This window comes from Teleopsis dalmanni, chromosome 2 (genome assembly GCF_002237135.1).
Source record: "Teleopsis dalmanni isolate 2A chromosome 2, ASM223713v2, whole genome shotgun sequence".
In the NCBI taxonomy this organism is placed as follows: domain Eukaryota; kingdom Metazoa; phylum Arthropoda; class Insecta; order Diptera; family Diopsidae; genus Teleopsis; species Teleopsis dalmanni.
Genome location: NC_051847.1, coordinates 184,461,649 through 184,476,083, shown reverse-complemented (window position 1 = coordinate 184,476,083; position 14,435 = coordinate 184,461,649). Strand labels below are relative to the sequence as shown.

Here is a 14,435-nt window from a genome sequence, read left to right as displayed (position 1 = left end):
GACATGAATCCTTTGAATTCATCTGCATAACTTTAGCGATAGTCATTTCAAAATCTTCTTGAGTAACATGCACACCACGCCCACACAATGCGTACATACCAGCTTCTATACAAACGCACGTTACACAAATCAACGTTTCTGACTAACTGTGCAACAAAAGTGCTTGCTAATAAAATTACTTAAACTATGCGGGTCTGTATTTGGAAATTTTTCCATAACCGCATCTGAAAATATAATCATACATGTAGTTTAGTTGAAAATAACAACAGAATATGTAAAAACCTCTTATTGTTTTAATAAAGAGACTCTGCCCTATAGCCCTTTTCATGAGTGTCCCTCTCAATGTAAAATGGCCGGCTACACCATCTGGGAGCACACTCCGCAGCGCTTTCCGAACAAAACTTTTAGCGTCATCTGCTTCTAATTGGAGAAATGATTGTTTCTGCAAATACAAATAATAGAAATTAAAATTAATTAATTTAGTTATTTTAAAAAATAAAAAGCTTTCTTACCAATTTCTCCCTCATTTCTTCACATAAAAGCAGATGCGCCTCCAGCCTGTCGAACTCGCCAACATTTCGCAGAGGAAATGTTGGCAAGTTGTTTCTTAAAGCGTGCGCCTGCATGAGTGTGTCCCTCTCAGCTGTAAGAGAAGACACTTCTGCTCTTAATTCAGCGATTAAGAGAGAGTGCCTTCTCATACGCTCTTCTGCCCTAACCCGCTCTTCGGACTCTTTCAACTGAGTTGAAAGAGTGAGAGCGGGTTCTGAACCACCCACAGCCCCCAGCTCTTCTGGTGCAATATCTGAAAGTGTTTAAAAAAATGTAATATATTAATTATTAAATTTTAAATACCATATGCACTTACAATAGAAAATCAAAAAGTATTGGACCAAAATAGAGAATACAATACCAAAGAGTATATATACATAGAGTGTGCATCACTCAAAAAATCTTAAAAATGAAGTGAGGGCAATTTCACAAAAATCGGTCGCAGAAATCGGGGAAATAGTATTTGAGTTATTTTTGTGTCATATGGACTCGTTGTGACTCAATTTTTAATTTTTCAGTTTTAACATGCGGGAGAGTTTGGAGTGTTTAAGCATTTTATACTTAATGAGTTTTAAAGCAATTTGTATTGCTTTTCTGCGCTCTGAACTACAGTTGTTGGTATTTTTATGTAGAAAGGTGCATTTAACAATATTGAGAAATCAAGAACAGCAACTAATGAAAATATCAAAGCAATAAATGTCTGCAAAAATACCAAAAAACTTATTTTTTGTTCACAATCCATTTTTTTCTTCATTATAGAATTTTCTGTAAAACCGAAATTTTTATTTTCAAGTTTAACTGAAACACATTTGTATAGAAGTAAACAGCACAGTATATTTTGTAAATTATTGTATGTTATTCGCAATTGTATGAAATTTTGGCGAAATTGAGATTTCGTACAATTTTGGCGAAATTTGAACCCATTTAATTTTTTATCTACTAATTGAAAAATTATCATTTTTTATATTTTTTACAGGTTAGGATATTATTACCAATTTTAAATAAAAACATGTTTAAATTTTATTAACAGTAAAATTAAAAGTGAAAATTTGCAAAAATCCCCCGTGTTTTTACGACTTTTTTCACTACAATCTGCGATACCCAAAAAATGTATACAAGTTTTCCATAAAATTTTTTCCACTAATAGCCTAATGTTAAAGGATCACAAAAATTTGCTGTTCCCAGTCTATGTTTTGTATATATTTCAGATCTCAGAAATTACTGAATAATTATGCAAAATATGAGCTTCAGTAAACTTCATAAAGTTTAACAAAAAATTCAATAAGTAATAATATAAGGACAGTTATTATATTATAAATATTGCTTACGATGACGACTATGATAATATAAGTGCAAACTACCTGTTCTTGTTGCGCTATAGACCACCCCGCTAATCCTTCTTTTATTGCGGTTTTGTTTTTAATTTTAATAGTTTATTGTTTTTTATTATTAAGTTATTTTTATTTTTTTGCTTATTATTTATTGTAAAGGTTTTTAAAAAACAACATATTTAGGTAAAAAATTGTACCATATATAAATGGTGACTTATAATTTATAAATTCAGTTATTAATATCTTATACATACGCTAAGAAAGTAGCCAATTGTGAAATAAGTGAGGATAATGATAACAAGTGCTTTGATGATGTGCTTTCTTCTTCTTTGATAGAACTCTATTAAAATAACTCTAGGGTGTCTAGTAACTGTGCAGTAGAAGCCTCCTCTGATCTAGAGTGCAATGACATCGAAAATTGCATTATATCAGATGCATTTTCCAATTCAAAGAATATAAATATTGATTTATTGTCTTTAAGATACACAATAGGGTACGTAGCTAAAAAAATACTTTTAAAACTAAATTGTGAAGCTTGCAATATAAACTTAAAAAAAGGGATGAAATTTTGACTGCTCCAAGTGAGCTTTTCATCTACTATAAAAATTATAATTCTCTTTCAAATTTGGAGATAAAATAAATATTGATGAAGATTAAGAATTTTGCGTTTTATTTAAAATTTCCGGAAACTTTTCGGTCACAATGTATTCAAAAATAAGCCAGATGCAATTGACATTAAAAGTTTAATAATAGAAATGTGCAAAAAAAAAACCCCTCAGTGGTTTAAAAGGCCCTGTAATGAACATCTAACCCAGCTTCTTGATTTTTTAATTCTGATAACATTTCTAAAATGAATATGAAGTATGTTAGCTCTACAATTCAAGTTAGCACTTAATATAAGATCAATTAATACAACTCTTATTAACAATAATGTAAAAGAACTTAGCCAGAATTTAGTCATAAAATATAGTGAATTTATATTTTTTTTGAATGTTAAGAATAAGAATATTATTAAAATAATTTGTATTACAGTAGAATCGCGGAAAAGTTAACCGCTCCGTTTTGGGGTTGTTAACTTTTTCGAGATTGTTAACTTTTCCAAGCGGTTTTCAAAATTCATAAAAAAAAGAAAAAACTACAATAATAAGCATAGATTTGCTTAGAAATAGCTCCTTTTTTTTTTGTTTATGTTTTAGCCATTACAAAAGGAAAATTGTTAATTTGTACCAGTTGGTTTAAAAAAGCAGTCGAGAGTTGTTTGTTTTTTTTCTTTGGTGTAATAATTCTTGACCATTTTTGTGCGCATACTGATAAGGTCTGCCACCTGATTTGCATCGTTGTTGTCTTTGGACCATTTTATCAAGGTATTGATGTTTTCAACTGCTTTCGAGAAACTCACTTTCGGTTGTTGAATATCTTCCTCGGTAATTGAATCATCATTGTCACTATCACACACTTCGAAATGTTCCATATCTTCCGTAATTTCATCCTTGTTCCAATTTTCTATATCGTCAATGCTGATGTTAAGATTATTTCCCACTTTCAACATTAACGATTGAACTTCTCGAACTGTATCGTCGTAAACATCGTTTGCTTTAATAAATTTGGACAACGGAAGATCATCTTCACTATCGTATTGATCATCATCCCACTTTTTTTATCTTATTCCACGCTTTTATAAGAATTGATTGCGGCAATTCTTCCCATGCTGAATTAAGTAGCGATATGGCGTCACAAATTGAATGTGCCTTCAAAATATTTTCCACCAGAACGTTTTCTTGCGCGGCAATGTTGCATAACAATTTGGAGCGATATCCTAATTTAACCAATCTTATGGGATTTTGATCCATTGGCTGCAAAGCCGCTGTTACGTTCGGTGGTAGATGCATGGCTACAATGTTTCCATCGTCAGACTTCAGCCTGTCAATTGGCTTATGTGCCGTGCAGTTGTCTATTAGCAACAATGCCTTTGGTGGTAAATTATTTTCAACAGAAAATTTGCGAACCTTCAAAAATTTTTATGTCATGTTCATTAGAAATGAAAAATGAAACCAAAAAATAAGTTTACCTGTTTTATAAATGAATTGTGGAACCAGTTGAAGAATAACTGTGCATTCATCCACGACTTGCTTGTATGAGCGTATTCCAATGGATTGTTAAATTCCTTAAAGCAACGTGGTTTTGCAGATTTACCGACCACCAACGGCTTCAACTTGTGCGAACCATCTGCGTTTGCACACAACAAAAATGTAATTCTTTCCTTAACAGTTTTTCTTCCCGGTGCGGCATGTTCGTTTGCTGCGACAAATGTTTTGTCCGGTAATAAACGATAAAATAGCCCAGATTCATCTGCGTTATATAGTTGGGAGTCGGAGATGCCCATTTCATTGATTTTTGCTCGTAGACTATGTACAAACGGAGTTATTTTCGGTGTATCGCTCGAAAGAATTTCCCCACAAATTTTGAGAAGGCGAATACCGTGCCGTTTTTTAAAATTTGCCAGCCATCCATCACTTGCACTAAATTTTTTTCCCGGATACAGAATTTCAAATTCGAGTTTAGCTCTTGATTTTAAGATGGCACCAGTCACTGCACAATTACGCTGCCGTTGATTCAGGAACCAATTGTACAAGTTTACCTCCAGATCAGGATATTCCGACTTATGGAGTGTTTTCTTCTCTGCACTTTCATAAGTGGCCGCCACTGTTTTTAAAATTTCTTGGCGTTTTTTGTTTATTTTACTGATGGCTACTTTAGTCACACCATAATGCAGCGCTATTCGATTTCCCGCAATACCGTCATCAAGTTTTCTTAATATATCTACTTTTTGTTGCAAATTTAATCTGATTTGCCGTTTTTTCTGTATTTTTGACATTTTTTTAATAAAAAATTCACAACTAATCAACTCAAACGCTACCGAACAATTCAGTCAAGGTAATTTGCGACAAGAATGAAAACATATGTTTGGAGCACAAAACAAAACAGAAAGAAAATAGAATATTCGGGGAATACCCATAATCAAAACTAGAGCTCGCACTGGCTTGTGTCGGCAAAGAAACGGTTGATTTCAAAAAAAAAATTCATACGCTCGGAAAAGTTAACTTCGAAGTTAACTTTTTAGAGCGCTACGTGGACGCCGAAATGCTGTTAACTTTTCCGCGAGATTAACTTTTTCGAGAGTTAACTTTTCCGCGATTCTACTGTATTAAATAACCAAACATTGTAAAATAGATAATTATATTCTTAGAATTAATTAAGTTAAGCAAGTGTCAAATTAAGTAAGTATGTTAATACTTAATCGCTTACCTTCAGGCGTGCTTGTACGGCCAACAAGCACTTCTTCCGGACCAGATTGTCTTTCACATTCTCTTTCTAAAAACAAAACAAAACAAAAGAGAGCATTATTATTAATATAAAAATGTTAATTAAATTAAATATTAAAAGATTCATGTACAGTGAGCGACAAAACTCTACATACACCCCCCATTTTTGCTAGCTGGTAAATCCAAGGACATAATAGAAAAAAGTAATGATACAGTTTTGTTTAGAACTGTTTTTTAATAATAATAAACAAAAGAAAATCCATTCATCAATATAAATTAACAAAGTTATTCGAAAAAAACCTAAAAAAATCATTGACAAAAGTCTACATACACTTCATTGATTGTTAGATATAGTCGACAGTAATTTAAATGTTAAACGGGAAAGTACCGTTTTTCATATTTCATGCTTGTGGCATGAGTCATACATTTATATAATGCACTTAGTTGTGCTTTGAGAGTGGTATTTAATTGACACGATGGGTCCACGAAAAGAATTTCAAGTGATATGCGAAATCTGGTTATTAAGCATAGAAATGAAAAAAAACCTTATGGTAAAAGTATCAAAATTAGTAAATTTGACTCGATCAACAGTTCAGACGATAATAAAAAATTATAAAAATAGTGGTTCTATTGAAAATAAGCCTCGCAGTGGCCGCCCAAGGATACTCATACGTAGGGATGTCAGCTTGGTTTTAAAAGAAGTTAACAAAAATCCGAAAGTAAGTGCCTTAAAATTAGTCGAACACATTGCTAGTGCAACTGGAAAGCATGTCTACTGGTTTTTAAAAAACCAGTAGAACAAAATTTTTTTTGTGAAGTTTTGCAGTTTACTTTTGCAAAGCGCAAAGTAAAAAGTATTGGTGCAACAGAAAGTGCAAAGAAACCAGTTTTTTGTCAAATATTTCACTTTTCTTTTCATACTTTACTTTTCATTGAAAAGTACATTGGTGCAACGCTTTGCATTTTTTGAGTGTTTTCAAAACTATATATAACTATAACTATATATATATAACGAAATTTCTAAGAAATAAGTATGTTAATACTTAATCGCTTACCCTCTGGCATAACTGGCAGTGCAGGAACTTCTTCCGATATTTCCGGATCACACTGTATTTCTAAAAACAAAACAAAAGAGAGCATTATTATTAATATAAAAATGTTATAATTAAATATTAAAGATTCATGTACAGTCAGCGACAAAACTCTACATACACCCCCCATTTTTGCTAGCTCGTAAATCCAAGGACATAATAGAAAAAAGTAATGATACAGTTTTGTTTAGAACTGTTTTTTAATAATAATAAACAAAAGAAAATCCATTCATCAATATAAATTAACAAAGTTATTCGAAAAAAACCTAAAAAAATCATTGACAAAAGTCTACATACACTTCATTGATTGTTAGATATAGTCGACAGTAATTTAAATGTTAAACGGGAAAGTACCGTTTTTCATATTTCATGCTTGTGGCATGAGTCATACATTTATATAATGCACTTAGTTGTGCTTTGAGAGTGGTATTTAATTGACACGATGGGTCCACGAAAAGAATTTCAAGTGATATGCGAAATCTGGTTATTAAGCATAGAAATGAAAAAAAACCTTATGGTAAAAGTATCAAAATAGTAAATTTGACTCGATCAACAGTTCAGACGATAATAAAAAATTATAAAAATATTGGTTCTATTGAAAATAAGCCTCGCAGTGGCCGCCTAAGGCAACTCACACGTAGGGATGTCAGCAGAGGCGAGGCGTCGAATGGTTCAGAGTGTTCACTGAACACCTTAACAAAGCTTCCTTTTTAGATTTTTTTTATTAGGTAAATAATCTCGCTATATTGCTAATTAACATTTTTTATAATAGCTTTTCCAAACAGATTAACATAAACACAAAACGTAGAATACAAACAAAATCACACATATGTTAGATACACCCAACATTGCTTATAATTAATAAAAGAGAAATAACATTCCTCTTGAAATATACTAAGGTTCAGAATAAAAACTGCACTGCGTCGCTTAAAAAGCATGCAAATGAAATAACATTCACATTGGGACTATGTTCAATATTGAATACACAACACAAGACATACAAAGAAATATAAAAATAAAAGAGAAAACAAAAACAAAATAATCATAACTCTTAAATTAATGCGTGCAAGCAGTTCAATAAAAAAAGTGCACTTCCAATGTTATGCAAAGTAAATACAAAAGAGAAAAAAAATGACTGAGCGAAAATCGCTTTACATTTGACGAGAGGATCATTCCACTAAACTGAACCAAAAGTTTATACAAAGCGTGCAAATACAATCAAAGTCACGATTGCTGTTTTATATGGGCAAATGGTTCAGTATAAAACCTGAACCGGGCATTGTAAATACAAAGTAAAAGAGTAAATGAAGAGTAAATGAGAGTTTCTTACTCTTATATAGAGGGTGGAAATAAATCAAAACAAAGTCATTATTGCAATTTTATACTAGCAAATGGTAAAAGTAAAGAAAGAAATTAAAGAAATTTGAAGTGAAAAATAATATTTAGAAATGGATAAATGTGTGATTAAAGATTTGATTCAATGTCTTTTTTTAAACGATCTTCTGAAAAAAAGATTTTAATTCATGAAATGAATAAACCAACTCCAGATATGAAGAATTTGATACCTGTTGTAAAAATGTCGAAATCTATGGTAAGTCGTCGTTTTCCAACAGCTACAGCTTTATGGTAAATAAAAACCAGTGGATCACAGGCTGCGAACATTTAAATAAATTGTTTTGTTGGTCTTGTATGCTATTTGCTTGTGGAAAGGACAAAACTTAGAAGTAGGGAGAATACGTTATAGTTGGAATTCTGTTTTGATTAAATTGTGAACACCTTGCCAAAAAGCTGACGCCTCGCTACTAGATGTCAGCTTGGTTTTAAAAGAAGTTGACAAAAATCCAAAGGTAAGTGCCTTAAAATTAGTCGAACACATTGCTAGTGCAACTGGAAAGCATGTCTACTGGTTTTTAAAAAACCAGTAGAACAAAATTTTTTTTGTGAAGTTTTGCAGTTTACTTTTGCAAAGCGCAAAGTAAAAAGTATTGGTGCAACAGAAAGTGCAAAGAAACCAGTTTTTTGTCAAATATTTCACTTTTCTTTTCATACTTTACTTTTCATTGAAAAGTACATTGGTGCAACGCTTTGCATTTTTTTAATTGTTTTCAAAACTATATATAACTATAACTATATATATATAACGAAATTTCTAAGAAATAAGTATGTTAATACTTAATCGCTTACCCTCTGGCATAACTGGGCGTGGGCGTCTTATGTCATTTTTCCTGTATGTGATATTTTTACTTTCGTTTAAATATCGGAGAAGTTCCTGCGTAAGTCCCCGGCTTTCTGTAATATAAATAATATATAATAATTTAATGTTTTAATGACCAAAAGAAATTTTTTTTTAAAAATAATTATTTCACGGGCTAATTGGTCAGTTATTAAATAATGATATTTTTTTAAAAAAAAAATAAAATTTATTATTTAGTTTTATAAGATTTTTATTGTCCAATATTTCGACTATAATCTATAGTCATCATCGGGGAACTATACATATAAATACATTGTAATTAATATTAAGGTATACATTACATAGAAACAATAATAAATTACATTTAAATTGAAACAAGAAACATACATATGTATTTGGAATATATACAATACTTTGCCTATAAGAATCATAAAAATAACATATATATATGAAAAATATATGTTGTTTTTATTCTAGAATGAAATACGCAGTCACGAAAGAATAAGTGACCAGCTTAGGAATTCAATATGTTACTGTTCTAAACAGTAATTCTACTACTAGTAGAATTAAAGTTGGAAAAGAAATCAGCGTATATCATTCAGGTGTATTTCAATTGTAACAATCGGAAACCGAATTCAAAAATCTATGATATGGTGTTCAAACACATGAGAATAATGAGAATATCATAATTACGGGAGATTGCGCCATCACAAAGTTTTTTCAATGTTTCTTTTGTAAACATTTCGAGGTTTTTGAACACGTATTCAAAAACAAAACAGATGCAATTGGCATTAAGAGTTTAATAATAGAAATGTGCAATAAAGAAACCCGTCAGTGGTTTAATGGGCCCTGTAATGAACATCTAATCCAGCTTCTTGATTTTTTAATTCTTCTTTTACTTCGTAAGCTTTACTTGTGGGCCTTAGAGAAGTCTAAAATCAACAAACATTTCTAAAATGAATAAAAAATATGTTAGCTTTACAATTTAAGTTAGCAATTAATATAAGATCAATTAAGACACCTCTTTTTAACAATAATATAGAAGAACTCAGCCAGAATTTAGTTGTAAAATATAGTGAATTAATATTTTTCAAATGTTCAGAATAAGAACATTCCTTAAAATAATTAAAATGAGGGAATATTATATAAGTACATATTTTACATTTTTTCTTAGAATTAAATTCAATTGTAATATCGCAAATATTAGAAATATAATAAAGAACACAACATACAAAACAGGTTAATAAACGAAATATAAACATATTTAAATATACATACTCATTAAAGAAAAGGAACATAATATTAAATGCATATATGTATGTATATGCATATATTTGTATATGCATATATGCATATATTATATCCAAAAGAACGGTTGAGTGTGATAATGTGCACATATCAATGCAAATTCATTCTCTTTGCACACATTTTGTAAAACGACTCAAATATTGAGTAATTCTTGGGTTTTTAAAAAACCAGTAGAACAAAATTTTTTTTGTGAAGTTTTGCAGTTTACTTTTGCAAAGCGCAAAGTAAAAAGTATTGGTGCAACAGAAAGTGCAAAGAAACCAGTTTTTTGTCAAATATTTCACTTTTCTTTTCATACTTTACTTTTCATTGAAAAGTACATTGGTGCAACCATTGAGTATAAATATTATAGAGTAGAAATCTGAAAATAAACTCAATTTGCCTAACGGGCCTGTGGGGGCGCGGGTAACAACGTAACAAGAAATAGAGAGCAAAATGCATTTCTCTACAGCGCTCTATAATATAGTGAGCACGTGCATGTAAGTTTTTTGTTTTGATTTTGTTTCCTTGTACTCTACTTTTTTTATTTCATAGAAACTAAATATCACTTTTTAGCACCGAATTTAAATAGAGGAATATATTCTACTTTATGGTCATAGGCATATGCATATGTTATTGATTTTGTTTCAGAACTTCCTAGAAATAACTACTCATGTTTTTTTTGAATGAATTTTATTAGTTTTGGGCTTATTATCATATAATTGTTATTTTCCCATATATATATATATGTATATATTTATATATAATTATATATATATTTATTTATATATCTATATATCTATATATATATATATATACATATATATATATTTATATATTTATATATATATATATATATATATAAATATATATAACAAACGTAGAGAAATAGATTTTCGGCATTAAATTTTGCATTTAAACAATGCAACTGTCATTTGAATTAATCTGTTACAACATTAAAGAGTGATCAAATTGTGAAACATCGTGTTATTAAAATTTTTGAACATTTGGATATTAATTGAATATTAAGTTTTTTAAAAAATATTTTGTGAATTTTGATTTAAAATACTATAAAATATTTATATATCTGAAAAATGATCTCAATTAGTCGCGTTTGCAGTTATGTTTGCTGTATTCCGACCTGCATGCGGAATCGTCGAAAGAATCGAAATGTAAAATTATTTCGATTTCCCCCAAGTGACAATGTATTGGGACAAATTTGGCGTGAAAAATGTGACATTCCTTTGGAAATGTATGAAAAGCAGTTAAAAATTTGTGATATGCATTTTGCACCTTCAGATATAGGCAGCCGTTTCTTGAAAAAAGGTGCTTACCCAATACACAATTTAGGAACTGTAAATGAAGAGGCGGACAATTTTGCGCAACCACCAAGGAACTTTGGCGATATAGGTGGTATGCAAGATGAAGTATTCTGCCGCAATTGCGAAATGCAAACTAAATGCGCAAACACATACAGAAGAAAATATGTCAATCTTCTTAAGGAAAACATAAAATTAAAGAAAAAGTTACAACTACTAAAAACTATAAAAATTACTGCAAATAAAAACGCTGTAGTTCAGGCCATCGACTCTGTGGCAAATGTAAATATTGAGACCAAAAACTTTTGTAAAATGATCCTAAAAGCGCGACAGAAAGAATATGATGAGAATACAAAACTAGTAGCTCAAAATATGTTTCTCGTATCTCGATCGGCATATATATTTTTAAGAAATAAATTGAAAATTAATTTGCCACATGAAAAAACAATTAACAATTGGTCACCTATAAAAAATTTGCAGCCAGGATTTTTAAATACAGGTTTCGAAAGCTTGAAAAAGAAAGCCGGCACACTAAGACAAGTTGATAAGGACTTTGCAATATTGGTTGTTGACGAAATGAGACTAAGGCCAGAATTACGTTACAACGGTAACTTAGACCAAATAGATGGCTTTGAAGAACTTGGCTTTTTTAGAAGTAAAACTATTGCCAAAAGCCTTTGTCTATTTATTGTCAAAGGTCTTTTCTCTAATTGGTCAATAATTCTTAATTATTTTGTGTCAGAAAATGGTTTAGAAGGAGATTGCCTCAGCAATATAATTTTAAGAAATTTGGAGCTCCTACAAGAAGCTGGTATAACGGTACGCGTAATAACATGCGATCAAGGTTCAGCTAATAGAAAAGCATTTTCTTGCTTTCAGGTTAGTCCAGAAAAACCTTTTTTCTATTTTAACAATATTAAAAAAAAAAAATAAAATTTATTATATAGTTTTACAAGATTTTTATTGTCCAATATTTCGACTATAATCTATAGTCATCATCGGGGAACTATTCATATAAATACATTGTAATTAATATTAAGGTATACATTACATAGAAACAATAATAAATTACATTTACATTGAAACATGAAACATACATATGTATTTGGAAAATATACAATACTTTGACTATAAGAATCATAAAAATAACATATATATACGAAAAATATATGTTATTTTTATTCTAGAGTGAAATACGCAGTCACGAAAGAATAAGTGACCAGCTTAGGAATTCAATATGTTACTGTTCTAAACAGTAATTCTACTACTAGTAGAATTAAAGTTGGAAAAGAAATCAGCGTATATCATTCAGGTGTATTTCAATTGTAACAATCGGAAACCGAATTCAAAAATCTATGATATGGTGTTCAAACACATGAGAATAAAGAGAATATCATAATTACGGGAGATGACATGTTAGAATAAGAAAAGAACAGTGTCTTGAATATAATCAACTGAGAAATCAGTGTAAATTGTTTATACATCCCAACATCGCAAATTAGATTTTATAACGGAATGGGTAAAAAATACTCCAGCTTTGCAATATAGTTGACCTCAATGCATAGAATGGATCTAGCATTGTTTGTCCATTGTTGAGCACAGATGGCAGTCATACCTTTCCCAGAGGACTAAGTGCAGCTTCTATTTACCACTCTTCAGTAGAACACACACAATGGCTGAACAGAGTAAACGAGAATATGCTATACACTGATCATTGGGTAATGGTAAGTTGTGCAACTCTGCTAGAAAAAATGTTCAACAAACGTATATAATGTAAATCAAACCTACAAATTAGTGAATAAATTATAAGGACCTAAGTTTCCCCAAAAGAGTGGAAATCCTAATGCAAGGAATTAGCAACGAAGCTAAATCTTTGCAACATAATATTAAGAAAATTATTTTCATTTAATTATTTTCACTCATTTATAACAAAGCTTATATTAATAGTATGTCGAGAAAAGTACTTTTTCGGTAACACCACAGGTAACACTAGTTTACAAATAATTAAATATTTTGTTTTTCAAAAACGAGACTTATATTTCCTATAGGTAAATTTTCCGTAGAACTCGAAAATCACAACGATTTTTTGAATCGTTGTGAATTCACAAGAGTAACTGAACATCGCAATAGAAGCAATGCATATTCATGTTTTTTCAAAAAATTCATCAAACTGTTTATTGTAGTGTTTAAGGTCTTTTGAAGAAATTGCAAATAAAGTGTGATCTTAACGAATGGCCTCCTTTTATAGATAGTTCAAAATTTAGTTTAAAAACTGTTCTTGTTCACAATTACAACTTCCCACTATACCATTAGCGCATGCCGTTGGGTAAAGGAAACCTATATTGAAATCGCGCAAGTTTTGAAGGGATGGGGGTTGAACATACAAGGTAAAGTGTCTGATTGCATTTAACATAGTAAATGCCAGCGCGATCCTTGTTACTGTTCTCTCCAAGTTGACACATAGCCTCTACGTGGCACCTCTGGATAGTTACAATCATCTGTGCGTAGTGAACTAATGTGTGCAGCGAAATCCATATGAGGTTATGCGTCGGGCTTGAAACCCACCATATAAAAACTACATTTAATGCAACCGAAGAGGCAGCCTCGTATAAGGAATCGGTCTACTGATGACGACAAACGCAAACGTATTAAGGAACATTATTTAAAAACATGTACCTGGAATGTCCGAACTCTGTACAGAGAAGGTGCATCTATACAGCTGGTAAATGTCCTCAAGAAATATAAGACTGACATTACCGCCCTCCAGGAAATGCGATGGACGGGACAAGGATGCTCTAAACGAGAACACTGTGACATCTACTACACCTGTCATGCAACAAAGCACGAATTTGGAGTCGGATTTGCGGTAAGCCGAAAATTGAGAAATGTGGTCTTAACGTTTACACCAATAAACGAAAGGCTCGCAAAAATCCGCATTAAGGCAAAATTTTTCTTCATCACTCTAATATGTGCGCATGCCTCGACGGAAGATAAAGATGACGACACCAAGGAAATTTTCTATGAAAAGCTTGAGCAAGCATATGAACGCTGTCCCTATCATGACATCAAAATCGTTGTAGGAGACTTCAACGCAAAGGTGGGCAAAGAAGGTATCTTTGGTGCTACTGTCGGAAAGTTCAGCCTTCACACAAAAACTTCTGATAATGAAAGAAGGCTGATTGATTTCACCGCGGCTAGAAACATGGTGGTTAGTAGTACCAGATTCCATCATCTCAACATACATAAGGCAACATGACTGTCACCTGATCAAAACACAAGATCTCAAATTGATCACGTTGTGATAGACGGAAGGCATGCTTCCAGTGTCTTGGATGTAC

The 14,435-nt window shown here is 31.2% G+C and overlaps 2 protein-coding genes across 2 annotated transcripts; both read right to left on the bottom strand.

Moving 5' to 3' along the window:
- LOC119685006 lies at nucleotides 1-8,563 on the bottom strand. Its single transcript, XM_038099172.1, has 6 exons — nucleotides 8,482-8,563; nucleotides 6,262-6,321; nucleotides 5,190-5,255; nucleotides 513-805; nucleotides 283-442; nucleotides 1-224 (listed from the first exon to the last, which is right to left on the bottom strand). Exons 1-6 carry the CDS (start codon nucleotides 8,489-8,491, stop codon nucleotides 130-132), a joined length of 684 nt encoding a protein of 227 aa, XP_037955100.1. The 5' UTR covers nucleotides 8,492-8,563; the 3' UTR covers nucleotides 1-129.
- Nucleotides 2,927-5,076, bottom strand: LOC119685007 (jerky protein homolog-like). Its single transcript, XM_038099173.1, has 2 exons — nucleotides 4,263-5,076; nucleotides 2,927-3,506 (listed from the first exon to the last, which is right to left on the bottom strand). The coding sequence occupies exons 1-2, from the start codon at nucleotides 4,756-4,758 to the stop codon at nucleotides 3,100-3,102; spliced, it is 903 nt and encodes a 300-aa protein (XP_037955101.1). The 5' UTR covers nucleotides 4,759-5,076; the 3' UTR covers nucleotides 2,927-3,099.
- Nucleotides 8,564-14,435: the final 5,872 nt, after the last annotated feature.